Consider the following 15,531-nt stretch of genomic DNA (forward strand, 5'->3'; position numbering starts at 1 on the left):
CAGTTTCACTAATAACACCTGACACTGTTGGTTACTGGCCTAAGTCTGCAGACAGGTAACAAAGAGTTTCTATTTGGCACTTCACTCACCTGGTTCTATGCTTCCACGTAGCATACCAATGACATTGTAAACTGTCCGTCTCTCATTCTGATTATATACCTCTAGCTTAGCTTTTCTGAAAGAGGGTGAAATAAGAGCGAATCAGACTACATCGGCGACCAAAAGGGGACAAAGTTTAAAATCCAAAGGACATCCCATTCTTAAACTCCATTGCTGCACCACAAGGATGTCAGAGAGGAATGTCTCCAAAGTCTAGCCAAAGATACCTTTGTTAGTTTTTCTCCGAGAGCGATGTGTGAAATCATTGGATCTAAAGCTGTCATTTGATATTTCTGATTTTTTTTCCAACAAGGAATGGATAGGCACGTACAGGAAAGTTATACAATGGTGCCAGTTTTCTGAATTTTGACAAAAGACTGGTATTGACAAGGTATTGTAAAAGGACTTATGTTCTTTTGAAAATTGTAGTTTCACATTCCTTCACAAAATCATTTCATTGCAATGTATCAGCAATCAGAAAATAAAACATTTCAAACAAATAACCTCAATCAACATGTTCCAGGTAAAGTGGTTTCACAACAACATCTTGCTTGCTTATCAGACTAGCTGGTTCCCTTATAGTACATTGCGTGAGATTACTCCTGTGAATCTCACACCATAGGCCTATATGCCATCAACTTGTTTGGTAGGGACACACCTAAGCTGACTGTGATACCAAAAATAACCTCAAGCCTGCCGTGAAATAACCGCACAGTTGTAGGACCAATCTCAATTCGTGTCACTACATGACATTTTTTGTCACTGGTTTCGTTAATTCAAAGTTAGTTTCATTTAAAAATTTCAATTTTTTGGTCATGTGTGCCATGAGCATCTCGCATGGTGAATACTGGCTCCTTGTAAATGTTCATTATAATTATCAATCATTACATCTCCATGGAACATTTTATGACAAAATACATGTGAAAACATGGACTGTCATATGGTTTGATCACTACAAAAACACATCTCTCCAGCGTTACCCATTGTCAATTGAAATGTGGATCATTCAAAACAAAATTTCAATAACAACAGTTCTAGACTCTGACACTAAATCCCAGACAGCCTGTACCCACCTGTTATTTTTGAGTGTTGGGCCTAGCCTGTATGTTAGTCCTTGCAGTGTACCCCTCCAATTCTCTGGAACTTCATCACCTTCAAGCTCCCTGCGTCAACGGAGCAAAATGGGCAACTGATTGTTCTGTCCTGCTTTAGCTTTTCAATAAAATCTGAATTTGAAATTTGAATCCCGCTGCAGGTTCAGTGGTTTTTCAAAAGGATTTTTAGAGGGTGTTCAGTCTCTTGAACTGTTTTGTTTTGAGCTCCATTCTGCCATGTTCCACACAGTGTTAAAACAAACATATCAACGGTGAAAATGAATGCACATGTACAAGAAGAATTCAATTTTCAAGATTTTCTGTGTCACTAAGGCTTTCAATATTTCATCTTTCATTGAAGCTTTTAAGCTGACCAGAAACACAATATTCCGCAATGAAATAATGAATTCTGTGCTTTTATGAAAATCAATCAAATTCTTCAGTAAATATCTACAATGTTTATACCGTGGGTCTACAGCAGTCAGTCAAATACAATTCGTGTATAATCATGCTTGATAAACCGATGTTAAAGCATCAAGAAACAGACCCATAGTTCACAGCATATCACCGAAGTACATGAGACTAGAAGTTAATCACAAACACCTCAGGATCTCATTTTACTTTACAGAACTGACTCATTAAAGCAACCACATCCTCCTTGATTATCAATACTTGCTAAAGACTTCTGGATTTTGATTTCCAGAAATCAGCCTCAACCTTCTATGTTGAAATGTACTTTTTAGGAATGTTTCATTGCACAACTTGCTTACGATGCATCATGACGCCAACTGTCCCATACTCACCCAAGGAGTGTTTTGGCATCGTCATAACCTATTGGCTGAACAGGAATTCTGGGAAGACCGGCAGAAGATTCGTCTTCACGGAATGCATTCTCTGCCAGGGGATAATTGCAAACAATGCTGATTAATTACCTGTGTTATTAATTGTGTGGGTTTTTTTTAATCGAGGTACTCAGCAAGAGTAAAAAACAACATCTTTGATGCTGAGGTTAGCTTGTTTTTTCTGGAAAGTGGCAAAATTTGATTTCTTGTGTTTACTGGGACAAATCAAAGGATCACCTAAAGCAAATTGGAAGAAATTAAGAACATCATCAAGACAAAACATGGGCATTATGAGCAAGGGAGGGACTGCTTGCCTTCCCTAAAAACGAACGGAAACCAAAAACGAAAATAAACACAGCAGTGTTGTAGTCAAGACCATTCACAAGTAACAGGGTGAACAATGACAAAGGAATGCTTTTGTTGAAGTTATATAATAATAATAGTTTCTGACTTGAATTCAGGCTTGGGGTCTTGTGTTGGTCTGGTGATAGTTTGTGGACTCTTGTGATTATCTTAATAACGACACTGAAAAAGGAAGAAAATCAACATCTTGGGAATGCCCCCCCCGCCATCCTTTTATGGTTTCTAATGTCATTAGTGATGAGTGCTTGCACTTTTCCCCCTTCCCAGTAAAAATTCCTGGCAACATCCATGAGCCAAGAGTGTCCTCTTTAAAGCATTTAAGTTATGAACACTGCTCATTAACATTTAAAGTTTAATGTGTACATTACTGACTTGAACCATTTTTTTAAAAGACACAATGTTGATAATATTTCATATCTGTATAACCGTTCATTCAGGGGACAATTCAGTGGCGATTTGTCGAGACAGGTGGTGTCAACCATACTGGTAGGAGGAAATCTTGGTTTTACATTGCTGCATTACGTAATTTGAGTAACGAGAAAGTACCTTACCTAATGATGGGTAACCAGGAGTGAGAGGGTCACCCCCAAGGCCCTGCTGAATGGCCAGTGACCCCCGCTGGACCCCTGAGCCTGGCAGCCACCAGGAGTCTGGGTAAACACTGGAGATGCCATCCACAGCAAAGTCAGCTGGATCAGAGTACAAGATCAGTCCTACGGCACCGAATGTTTCGGCCTGCTTGGCCTATCCAAGGGCAAACGAGAACAGGCTAGGTGAGTGGGTCTAAGAGGGTAGGGTCCAGGGGTACAGTGGTTCTGTTTAAAGGAACCCACCATTCCCCCCCCCAAAAAAAAGTTATTTTCCTTGATCAATTCGTAACTTGGTTACAGATTCTGAAAGCACTTTGTGGAAGTCTGTGAGTGGAAAATTTCAGAATATCTTTACAGGGTCAAAATACAAACCCCCTTGCTTTGAAAAACAGCCTGGATGCTGCAGTGAAAAGACTAATTCCTGATCAATCCATTTTTTCCCAATTATACCGGTCACAGATTGCAGTGTCTATGTACTGCGCAGAATTCTTAATAGAGACAATTGCTCGAATGTCCCAACATGTTGGCACTGTTAACCACTGGAAGATTTGGACTTGAATCCCATTTGAAGTTTCTAGTATTCCATTCTGACTCTGAGAAAGGCCCAAAGTACACACATTGCTAACAAATCAATGTCCACGAGAACAAACTCCAAAAGCAATTAATGCAATATGATTGAACGCGGGAAACACATCTTGCTAGATTTCACAAATGGGCAAAATGATAGAAATTGATTTCTTTGTCGACGCGAAGTACTTAGCCAGATAAGTAAGTTTTGACAAGCTAGAGGTCAGTTTGGACATCTCATTTTATTAACAAAATGTATGAATGTAAAAGAATACAATTTCCGAACTTGGATGTCCCCTCCCCCTTTTTGATTCTAGGCAAATTTGGATGCCCAGTTTAAAACGTTGGTTGAAATCCTGACAGACCCTCATTCATTGATGTAAACATGATTCCAGCTTACCTTGTCCCCTCTGAAGATCTTGCCGTAACGAGCAATGGCGATCTTCCCAGTCACATTCATGTGGAGAGTACGCTCCAGATATTGGAAATCTTCCACACGTCCATAATTAACATACACAAGATCTCCCTTCGACGACGTGAAAAGAATTTTTAGGAAGTTATGTGGACACGATAGCTTCTTTGCTCATTAAAAATAGCACATGCAAGTTTCTTATGTTTCCAATAACAAACAAAAATATAACACAAAGGGTGGAATTGTGGTAACAGGAATTTCATAGTAATGCTAAACACAGTAAATATTCTTCATATCATAAAAAGGACATTTTGTTTTTAAATCACTGGTGTTACTCATCTTCATGTGAAACAGCGGAATAAGCTAGAAGCATAATGATGCCATAAACCTCAATCAGCATAATATTCAACATTCTCTTCCATCTAATTGGAAATCTCCAAAATGCGGATCTAATCATTTTGCGGCTGTTCAGCAGGAAGTAAGTACCCAGGTTTCCACTTCATAACCATCCCCTCAGGGCTTTCCTCACGTCAGAAGAAAAACAAATTCCCACTGATCTGCAGCCTGGTACCCCATTGCTAGCACATGAGCACTTCTTCGGACATAAATGGAAATTACATTTCTGCTATGCTTCATGTACCTCTACTGTGCCGTTTGCTGCGTAAGCGTTGAAAGGTCGAACAGTGTCATTGCTGATGGACCCAACATCTAATGGTGGCTCTTCAGATTGAGATTTAAAGAACTCGGTATTATTACTATTCAGGATTTTTACCTGGGAGAAAAAAAAATTTAAAGAGCAAATCTCATACTTCATGTAAATACCATTCCTTGAAAAGAAACACCATTGTGGCAATCTCTTCCTGAATGTTATTTGATGTCAAATTCCTGTGCATGCACAATTAAGGCTTCAGAGCAAGGCTTTGGATACAAATGTATGTACATTTACCTCTGGGGATAATACAAAAACAGGATGTGCATCTCATGAACTAATGTATTCCCAAACTCCACCCATCAAACAAAAGCCATGGTACATATAGTAATTGTCTCATTCAGTCATTCATTGACTTGCCATCCAACCAACCATCAGATTGACTGCCCAACCAACTACCCGACTGACGACAACCTGACCAGCTGACCAACCAACCATTGTCCTGTGAACTGCTTCACATCTTTCCACACTAGAATTGCATTTATGCACAGTAAACCTGTCTGTACATCTGTGAAAGCCTGCCATGCACACAACCACAAGCTAACAAACCAATCGTCAAAAGCAAAAAGCAAGTCAAGAAATAAACTTGTTGGACAACTTGGTCACCTGCAAACCTCACTTCCTCCCCTTTTCGAAAGTGCAGCAAACCTGAAACTAAGAACCTTGATAGTTTATAACCCTTCTTCCGAACTTTTTAGTTAAATTGATAAAGCAGCTATACAGATCGACATGATAACCACCAGTGACTTGACCACCTGTAGAAGCTACATTATAAGACAAAATGTGGGCAACAGATTTCTGCAATCAATCTGCTAAATGCATGGTCTGACAACCCTTACATAGTTGGGCTTTTCTTTATCTGGATAACACAGTAGAACATTGTAGGCATTCTGTCGAACAGGTTCAAGGCCATAGCTGATCCATTCATTCTTGACATAGTCTGCATTTATTTTGTCTGCGGGAGTCCCTGCTAGATGGGGAGTGGATGTTAGCTTTCTGAATAATTACAGGAAAAAGAAAATACAGGGAATACTGAAAATAATTACATACACGTGTGCAACAAGGACAGAGGTTTGTCTATAAATTAACAAGGTATTTTATCATGTGCATAAATTACCCAAATATCATCTCATTTATATTTTCAAGATGTATTTATTAATATACGTTGGGTACGGGCAAACCGTTATATATAACTCATTTATATTCATAACCCATTTAGGATTGTCAACAGCCAAAATAAACACAATTTTCTTTATCTGTAAGACACAATTGTTTGTAAAGCACAATGTTTGGGTAAATACATTTATTGTAATTATAAATTCCTATCAAAATTAACAACCCTTCTGTAGCATAGTAAAGTTTGCTTGGAACTTCTTAGCAATAGTCTTCAACAATGGTGTGGGAATTTTGGAATGTAGTGGTACAAGGGGATTGGACAAAAACCAGTAGCTTGATTTTTATCATTTGGATTTATTTTCTAATCCTATGTCACACTTTAGTACCCTTTACTGTGGAAAGACCATTTTCAATCACTACAACCAGTCCACCATTAGCTGGCATCTTTTTTTCCAGTGGAAAACCAAAACTTACTTGAGAGAAAACAAAATTAATCGAGAAAAACTGTTTTTTTCTCCTTTGTTTTATTTGCCTGCCATTAAATCAAACCAAAATCAAACACACTTGGACTTTGGAGCTGTAACTGACCTGCCTATGACCACACTCTGACGTCCTTGAGATACAGGATTGTAAGATTTGAGGAGACACATATTGTGTGACATACTGGCTTGAAAACTACGACAAGGCCTTTACTTGCAAAGCAGGTTGAGAACTAACCCAACAAGCTTCTTACAAAGAAGACACCTCTGCCTGTCATAACTCCAAATCAAGGCAGCAGCATTTGCAGTTACTGAGATTTAACTACTGCAAGTTGTACGAGTAAAAGAATCTTAAAAATAAAACCAAACTTCCTTTTTACATTCTTTTATCTCGTACAACTGAATATGCCCTAATCCCTACTTTTTTTTGGGGGGGGGAGTTCTGAACAAACAAACAAAAAGCTCTGATAAAGACTGACACAATATCAACCCTCGCCCAATTGAACTACTGATAGTTGGGGGAATAAATGTATGCCATCAGATTGCAATTAAACCAACACAACAGCTGCTATGGTCTCCTTGGAATTGGTTGAATACTGTCTGTATGATGCTCTTAACACTAACCAAACATCGGGACACGTGTGCAATTGAACTGATGCGGTACCCTTGAAAGGTGGACTCTAATTAACAAAATCAAGTACGATACAAAAATCAACTTTGATACGCCATACCGATTGACTCGTGTATTAACTTGCTGAGAAATCTACGCATTGGCATTGTCCCACCTAACACAGTTCTTTATCTTTCAATCCCCACATTTGCAATGTATATGTTTGCTTTGCCACAGCATCCTTCAGTAGAGGGCAAACAAGCACTAGTCCTACACAAGTGGAAGACGTATCACACCGACATATAAAAAACGGTTTTAAAAATGTAATTGCCTCCTTCTAGTATTTTCAGAATAGCCAATTAACCCCTTCCCACTGAACAGATTAACTCCACCCCATTCGCTGGAAAAGCTCCTCAGTCATTACTCCCAAGTCCCTATAAACTTTATTTTTGTCTAACACCAAAGAATCAAAGCATGTAACTGGCAACAGTAATACTTGAGTAAAAAAAAGAGTAACAAATTATGAGTAAACCAAACAGTGATAGGGTAACTGTTAGGTTACTTAACATTGGACCTTTAGGTATTTGTAAGCAGTCTTACTAAAGTGAAGGAAATCCATAACATGCAACTTACTGCTATGTGTACCTCTCAAATCATAACTCCCGATGATACAGGTATCAGCACATCCTACCTGAGGTATTCTTTCATGTTGCTAGCTTGCATCTCGTTCATTAGCACCTTTCCTACATTCTTGTCTTCTTCTTCCAAGGCATCACTCCATCCAGTCTCACAAGGCTCAGCTTTGGGGAACTGAGCTTGGGAGGAGAACCAGCCAATGATCACCCCGATGCCGATGCCAATGCATGCTGCTACAATAGTGGCGATCACAGCAATTGTTTTGTTACTCAGATGCATTGTGGGTGATCTATCCTTCCTGATGTCTACTCCTGCATTGGGGTCGCTAAGTTTCAAATCTGACCTAAGGGGACTGGCTGGTTGACTTCCAGCTCTGGACTGGCTGTGTGGGGCAATAAATGAATCTTCTTCCTCGCCAGGCATAGCAGCCCCTGAATCTGAGTCCAAGTATTCATAGCGACTGCAAGAGCGTATTGGATTCATTATCTGATACTCTGGTCGGGCTTATTGAAAATCCTGGTCTGTGATTGGACAGGGCGCCCTGTGAAGTAGGAAGGACTCTGATCACGGGTGATCTAGTGATGAAAAATGGGTTAAAGGTCAAAACTCAGTTGACAGCAGAGTCTGCTAGTAGTCTGCATAAACACTTAAGGCAGTCAGAATTAACCTTGAGGGTTGGTTCAGTGAGTTAACTAAAACCTGTCATTCACATGAAGTCAAGCACAGAGACGGGTAAAGTTAAAACAAAAGTTAAAACAACACCTTCTGGGTTCAAATTTAGTAAGGTAAGACCCATGCTGTTATAACTATTAGAAATGTAAAATGTGGCACCATTTCTAAAATTGCAGAAGATTGTAATTATAAAGCCTAAGCCACTCTTATAAATCACACTTCACACTGACATCATTATCACTCCTGCTGATACAGTCTGTAAACATTCCCCAAACCATCTTAGGCTAGGTCTCAGAGTGATTGGACTTCCATATATGCATAAATAAACGATGGCCTTAACTTTGGACTCTATGCACACAAAACTTTCCTTTGGTAAAAATCTTTGACTGAAATGTACAAAAATTCAAAGAACTGCAAAAACTGTGCCAAAACAACTGCCCAGAAGAGAATCATTGTAGAGACATTCTCCATGGCACCTCCATCTTGGTTCTTATTCATTTTATTACACAAATCCATGAAATCTTGAAAACCTAAAAACACAACAATCTGCAAACATAGCTCCGGCGACAGCAACCGTTACTGAGAGAAGTTTCATATTTCCAAATTCTGCTAGTCAGCAGTTTCTACAAAGTGCAATCCCGTAGTGGCAAAACAGCAAACAAGGTGATGACAAGCAAACAAATCAGCCTTGAAATGAGTCAACAAAAAGATTTATCTACTACGGAATGTAGATTTAAAGGCCTTCTTCAGAAATTCCTGTACAAGCACTTGACATGCAATTACATTTAGGTGTTGACTAAAAAAACAGAGATGAGGAATCTTATCACAAACCAAATTCGATTTTAACTTATACATGTACATGTAAGTATGTAAGGAACAGGGCTACACTTGAAGTTGGCACATAGGGTCCTACAGTGACGCAAAGATATGTGGGCTATTCCAGAAATTAGGGGTCCAAAAGTGTGACATTTTTGTGTCCCTGTTACATCTGACCTTTGTTATTTGACATGGAAACATCACCGGAATTGATTTCAAACTACTACTATTTGTTTGGCAGGTAATTTGCATTAATTCATCCCTCTTGGAAATTAGAAAATGTGTACTGAACTTACAAAATCATACCTCAGATGTGACAGGGACCACCAAAAAAAATGGACCCCTAATTTCTGGAATTACCCACGTACAATCACCACCTAAGGTGGTTTTCCTTTTGAAGGTGTGAAAAGGTTAAATATTTCTTGTCTCTCTTGGGCATTGTTGATTTTAAGTAGGAAAGCAGAGTTTGTGAAGGCCAGAGCTGCTAGGGAGCATACTGGCTAATGTCAGATGGGGCGCAGTTTCATATAAGTGTATGCAATACTTGTACAGCGTAGGATCAAAGTTCTAAACTTTAGAACTGTAAGTAGATGTGAAGGAACGTGGAAAAAACACACAAACACACAAACTTGTGATATCACAGACTAGGCCCAGCTCTACAACACTGTTTCATCTAGGATTAAAGTAACTGCCTGTCTGTTCTCATGCAATGTTACGTTTTTGAAACTGTCACCCTTTGGTGCTGCATGTATCCAAGCATTCTGTTGTGCCGGATGCTTTGGTGGAATTCTAAAGATTTATTCACTAGTGTTAAAATCTGTGAAATAAAAGGGGGGTTGGAACTTCTAAACAAGCAAAAGCCTGCATGTCCTGAATAATTTTTTTCCCAGATTGACAGATAGCTATTATGATTATTATGAGACACTTCTCTACAGTCCAAACCAAAATGCAGGGACTACAAACCAGACTATTCACTGCCAATTTTGCCAGTACTGTTTGATAGTATATTCTAGTGGAAACAGCTAAATTCCTGTAGGAAACCACTGTGCTGGATATCTTTAAGGGCATGGAATATCCCCTACTGCTCACTGTGTAAATGAGCCAATATACTATTGAGATGCATCAATCATCGCTAACTAACCACTTGTCAACTTGTGGTCCTGGACTGAACTGTTGTTCCAAGCTATGGCTCAGCTGTTGAACATTAGAAAGACAGGGAAGTCACAGGTAATGGTGCATTTGAAGGCCCATGAGTTTTGCTCAAATAGAGCATGTGATGACTGAGGGATGATGAACCATCAGAGGTCCAACCATCTGCGACCACTTACTTTGAGGTGTGTTCTTAAAGGAGGTCGGGCAGAAAAATTTCAGCTAGACTAGACAGTATTTACTGGTGCAGTACTGTGCTGTTAAATCATTCTCTGCTGAATTTAGACACACTCAGTAATTGATGATTTGAGTCAAGGGAAAATGACAGTCATAAATGCACGCTAATGGCATGTGTAACTGGCAAGTGAATACCACAACGATATATAGATGTACACTGTAGATGCTTAACAAATACTACTCTACTGTACACAAATGATGGGCATGAATGTACGACCTAACTTTAGGCTGTAAAACAAGTAGAGTAGGTGTTTGTCAGGACACTTGGACACCTGTTTTGTGACATTATAAAAGGCTCAAGCAGGAGAGGTGGGTAGCACGAGCCCACAATGGACACCAATGTAAGTGTTACATTGACAGCGTGAGGTGCTTCACAGGACAGTCGGCGACCGGAATGTCCTGATGGGCCTGCGCATGTCGCTGCCTGCATAGTACAGCCAACAATATTTTGTTTGGCAGAAAGCTAAGTGAGTGAAATTTGGTTACATTTCCATTGTAGAAATGTGACTGCAATGTGCCATATTGTAGTCAAACTTGTTCACTTTTGACACGTGGTGAATCTGGTAGGCGATTTTGAAGGAATTTTGTCGATTTTCTGTGGTCATTTGCCCACGTTTTTGGGCTCAGTGAGTGGTGCCAGCAACATTACCCTAAAATCCAGGCTTTTCGCAGAGCCACTGGTACGACTCTCAAAGTCAAAAATAGAGAGAAAAAAAAATGAAGCACCCCAGTTAAATGAATGGATCTAGTCAGTGGTAAATTTTGAAGTAGAACTGTGGCATTAAGAACCACCTCTGATGTGTCTAATCTGGCAAAAGTTACCTGGAAATGGTGCTTTGGGTTACCAAGTGACCTCAACACAATTCTTCTACAACTTTGTACTATTCTTCAATGTGTGAAAACTCTTTTACGTTCATATTTGGTTAAATGCATTATCAATTTAAAACTTTAAACATATTCAAGCTTTCCTTGACAACTGAGGGCGCTGTGGCTATTGTGTCATCTAGGCAAGACAGAGTTCAGTGCATAGGTTTTTCTGTGGAAATCGTGAACCCAAAGTTTACTAACTGAAAACATTTCTGAGATTGTTGCTTGCTTATTGCTGTGCACATAAACAAGAAGAAATCAGCAAAGAAAACAAACTTTAGTCCAGCAAAATTTTTCAAAAATACTTTTTGTGTACAAACCAACGTAACATTGAGGCTTTCTTCCTGGGATAACATCAGTTTTGCTCGTGAATATGAAAATACTCATTACTATAAAAATGAAAAAGGCAGTAACATTCCTTTTGAAACATTGAAACAAAAGTGGAAAAAAGCTTAACTCAGATACAGAGATGCGTTTGAAGGTTTGTATTAAAACATATTGATTGCAGCTACCCTTTAAAGCAAAAAGATATTGATCACAGCAATATTTTGGAACCTCTGACTGTGTAGGTATGCATCCAAAACATTCATGTTTTTGATACAGCAATTTTACACACACATATAACCATAAAATTAGATTTGAAATGACACTAAGATCATGTCTGTTGGACACAGTAACAATTTAAGAATTAGAAATACAAGAAATTTTGTTCTTATGAACGTAAATACACTGAAGCCAGTTCATAATTTTAATTAAAATGGCAGATGGGAGGTTCCCTTAACCCTAACAGTCCTCAAGCCTTCACCTGTTGGAGGACTGAGGACTGTTAGGGTTAATCAAAACTGCATCCAGCTCATTGTTCTTATTACCTGTACTTCCTTAATTAAGTGGTCAATCAGCCAGTTCAGTATTCCAACAGAGCATGTCTAAAATGAAGTGCGTCCAAGGTCATTCAGATGCGTGTGCGAAGTCAGTGCAGTGCATACTTTGTTTGGATGACCATGCCTTTTTTGAAATACTGTACGTGTGCATTAACCTCACAAGATGCGTTGTTAGCTTTATTACTGCGAGGGTCCGAGGGAGTGCCATCATTATTGTAAACTCCACATTTTGGCCGATTTTCCATTTTTAAGCCCATCAAAGTAGACTGGTTAGTTATGCATCACAATAATGACAACATTTCATCTTACATTGCTCAATATTAGAGGGTACTTTGCTCCACTTTATTGAGTTCTGGTTGTAAACTAAAATTTGTGTAACACTGCTCATGCTGACAACAAACACTGCCTTTTCCATGATACTTTTTAGGCCTACATAATTTTGCACTGTAAAGAATTTCGACTATGAAAAACAAAATAAAAGGGGCAGGTTTAAAAAAAGCATAGGGTTGCATGTACATTTAGTAGTCGCTTGCAAAAATTATGGTCTTCAGCCAGCTACAAGTACAGCACCCTCTTTGAGATATATGCACGTGTAAGCCTATAAAGGTTATTAAATTACCCCCAGATTCATAGGGTCTGTGGTCAGTGCCTAAATCTTGAGATCACAACATGCTCCCAGCTGGGTTACATTCTCAGTGACTGTTTCTTTTTTATCTTACACAAAAAATAAGAATATACTTTTCTGCTCATTTCAAATTGAATCCATCATGTCCATCCCTTAATTACAGACTTTTGCATTTTCTGTTTCTGATTCGTGGCTCTGGAGGATGTCTTAAATTAAAAAAAAATCACAACTGCAAAATGGTCTGTTTCCCACCTCATGCATATCGCGAATACATGAATACATGTGTGAAGTCAGTGCTTCCACAGTCAAAATGAAAATTTCCCTAGCCCCAGAGCCAAATTTCCTTATTTCCTCCAGATTTTCATATTTTTTAGTTAACCACCAAAAAGCCAAATATACCACCAAAACTACTATTTTTGTTTGCTAGATGATAAGCAGAGGTCAATACAATGCTCAAGCTCACGGTCTTGAACAAAAAAACTCAGACTGTGTGCATCATTGGTGGTGATACTGATCTGAATCAAAAAGCGGTTAGCGTACGCCACGCAGCGCTATACTATCTTTGATCTGAATGACACGGACAAACTTGTGCGCACACACAGAAAGTTTTATTCTACTAGTCTTGTTTCCAGTCATCCTAAATCTGGCAGAGTTTGAAATGTAGATTTTACTGCTAAGTTTTTAGAATATTTGTAGAATTTGCTCAGAATTTCATAATTTCCTTAGATTTTCTTTAGATTTGGGGGATTTCCTAAAAATACCTGAGATTTTTTCCTTTCCTAAAAATTTCCTTCGAAAGCAAAAATAAGGACAGTGGAAGCACTGTGTGAAGTCACACCTGAGATGGTTACCACCAGAATTGTGGGGTCCAGACTCTGCACTTCTGGGGGTATGTGATGTTTGGTACACACATGGCAAAACCAGCCCTGCATGGAGGACGAAATAGACCAGACTAAGCTAGATTTGTCACGGTAAGAAGTCCTAAAAACAAAACAAAACACACACAAACAGCTACTTGGCATGTTCCTGGCAAAATATCATTTGGTATAAATATGCCAGGTAGGCCTAAATAAAATATCACCTCCCTTCAGGTCACTGTAGCCTAGGCATGGTCTGGTGGTAGCCCAGGTTGGACGTTGTCTGTAACGTAGTACGGTCAGGGAGTCCACCTGGGCTAGGTCTGATGGTAGGGAATATAACTGTTCCCTGAAATGTTTTTGTGACTGTTTGCTCACCTCTCTGAGTCTTCCGCTCTATACTTACCTTATTCTTTAAATAAGGTAATTAATTGGATGGTTTAATGATCAAAATTTTGCACTGAAGGCGTCATTCACTGACGTTAGTGAGGTTTTTCAGATGCAGGTTCTTTGCGTCAGACACTGACCAAATTACGCGGGTTTGTGGCCCGTGCAGCGCCACATGATCCGGATAACAACAAAACTTAATCTGGCTCCCAAGTTTAAGATCCTACTACAGTACAGTATAAGTCGTCAGGGTAACTGGCATAAGTTAAAATTTGAACTATAGAGGGGGTACGCACCGTTCACTCCATTTTTATTACGATCTTTCCACTGGAGATTAAATTGTAGAGGGCGGGCTTGATCATCACCGTCAACACTCGTACTCGCACATAAGCCATTGAAGTAAAGACTCTAACAATGTGTTATTTCTATGTGTGCTCGAAAATTTGAAAGTTTTTTTTTTCATCAAAGGTGGGCACAAAAATAATCCTCCGTCCTCGGTAGAAGACCACCAAAATTCCTGGTAATTCCCTCAATGGCCAACATCCAGTCGAGGCCGTTCGGAATAAATGCAAACAGCACAGCCTGCCATTTCATAATTCACACAGCGAGCCCTGCTGCCAGTTTTGCAATCTTTTGGCAACTCATTAGAAACCTCATGCGGCCGAAACTCACCATACTAGCTTGAGGAGACCTACTTTTAAAGGCAACCCCCCCTGCAAAACTCATCATCCATGGAAAACACGTACTCTTAGGAGAAAAAGTTAGGCCCTACTTGTGAAGTTTATAAGCTTGTACTGTTGAAGAAGTCATAATTGCAGTATTCGTGTACTAAGCACCGGCGGCATTTGCTAGCGAGCGCACCTGCAAGACCGGATTTCTTTTCTACATCAAATCCCAGTTGATACTTAAACTAAAACAATGCCATTTGGGAAAACTTCACAATGATTTGATCCCATATGTTCATCCTTTCCATCTGAACAGTAACTCAGTAAAAACTGACGATGGCTTAGACAATATCTGGAACATCTTCGGTTAAGCTGGCTGCCCAATTTTATTGTACACGTGTTTTCGCAATTTTCACTGTTTATTGCACAAGTTGCACAACTGCCAATATGCACGTCACACGCTGCGCCTTAACCCATCTACCACCATCGATTCTCTGTAGAGTCGAGTCAAACGTCATCGTCACTAGTATCATTTTCCGCCTTCTCCAGAAGAGCCAGTGGGTAGAACTATGAGGTCCCTAGGTCCTGTTTTACGCTCATAAATTTCGAGAACACGGACTTTGTGAAAACAACAAACCACTTGAAAACAGATCGGGTTCAGAGGTGCACATACAGTCTGAAATTTATTATCAATAGTTGTAACAATGTTGCTATCGCCTGGGTGGCTTTGCAGACTTGATGGAATTCACGGGAAAGAGTGAATTTAGTTTAATGAAGCCCGGAAATTCCTCGAATTCGGGAAAGTGTCGCCGGACGTCAAACGGAAGTACAAAGATGTTTTGCTTTGGATTAGTAAGA

General features: G+C 39.4%; 1 protein-coding gene across 3 annotated transcripts in view; it reads right to left on the minus strand.

Annotated features, from left to right (window-relative positions):
- The window catches only part of LOC110983202 (N-acetylated-alpha-linked acidic dipeptidase 2-like), a 25,551-nt gene extending 11,374 nt beyond the window's left edge, over nucleotides 1-14,177 (minus strand). The window contains exons 1-10 of one of the 3 annotated variants that reach the window (XM_022242259.2): nucleotides 14,028-14,177; nucleotides 13,603-13,690; nucleotides 7,573-8,092; nucleotides 5,516-5,672; nucleotides 4,608-4,739; nucleotides 3,956-4,081; nucleotides 2,950-3,142; nucleotides 1,997-2,087; nucleotides 1,173-1,262; nucleotides 90-175 (exon numbers count right to left, since the gene is read on the minus strand). In XM_022242259.2, coding sequence (XP_022097951.2) covers nucleotides 90-175; nucleotides 1,173-1,262; nucleotides 1,997-2,087; nucleotides 2,950-3,142; nucleotides 3,956-4,081; nucleotides 4,608-4,739; nucleotides 5,516-5,672; nucleotides 7,573-8,000 — 1,303 coding nt within the window. In that variant the 5' untranslated portion in view covers nucleotides 8,001-8,092; nucleotides 13,603-13,690; nucleotides 14,028-14,177. Of the gene's footprint in view, nucleotides 1-89; nucleotides 176-1,172; nucleotides 1,263-1,996; nucleotides 2,088-2,949; nucleotides 3,143-3,955; nucleotides 4,082-4,607; nucleotides 4,740-5,515; nucleotides 5,673-7,572; nucleotides 8,093-13,602; nucleotides 13,691-13,999 lie in introns of all 3 variants that reach the window. The other 2 variants (XM_022242260.2, XM_087147594.1) reach the window with 2 other exon arrangements.
- Nucleotides 14,178-15,531: the final 1,354 nt, after the last annotated feature.

This window comes from Acanthaster planci, linkage group LG01 (assembly GCF_054643075.1).
Source record: "Acanthaster planci isolate LZ-2023a linkage group LG01, COTS_SCS, whole genome shotgun sequence".
NCBI classification, from domain to species: Eukaryota; Metazoa; Echinodermata; class Asteroidea; order Valvatida; family Acanthasteridae; genus Acanthaster; species Acanthaster planci.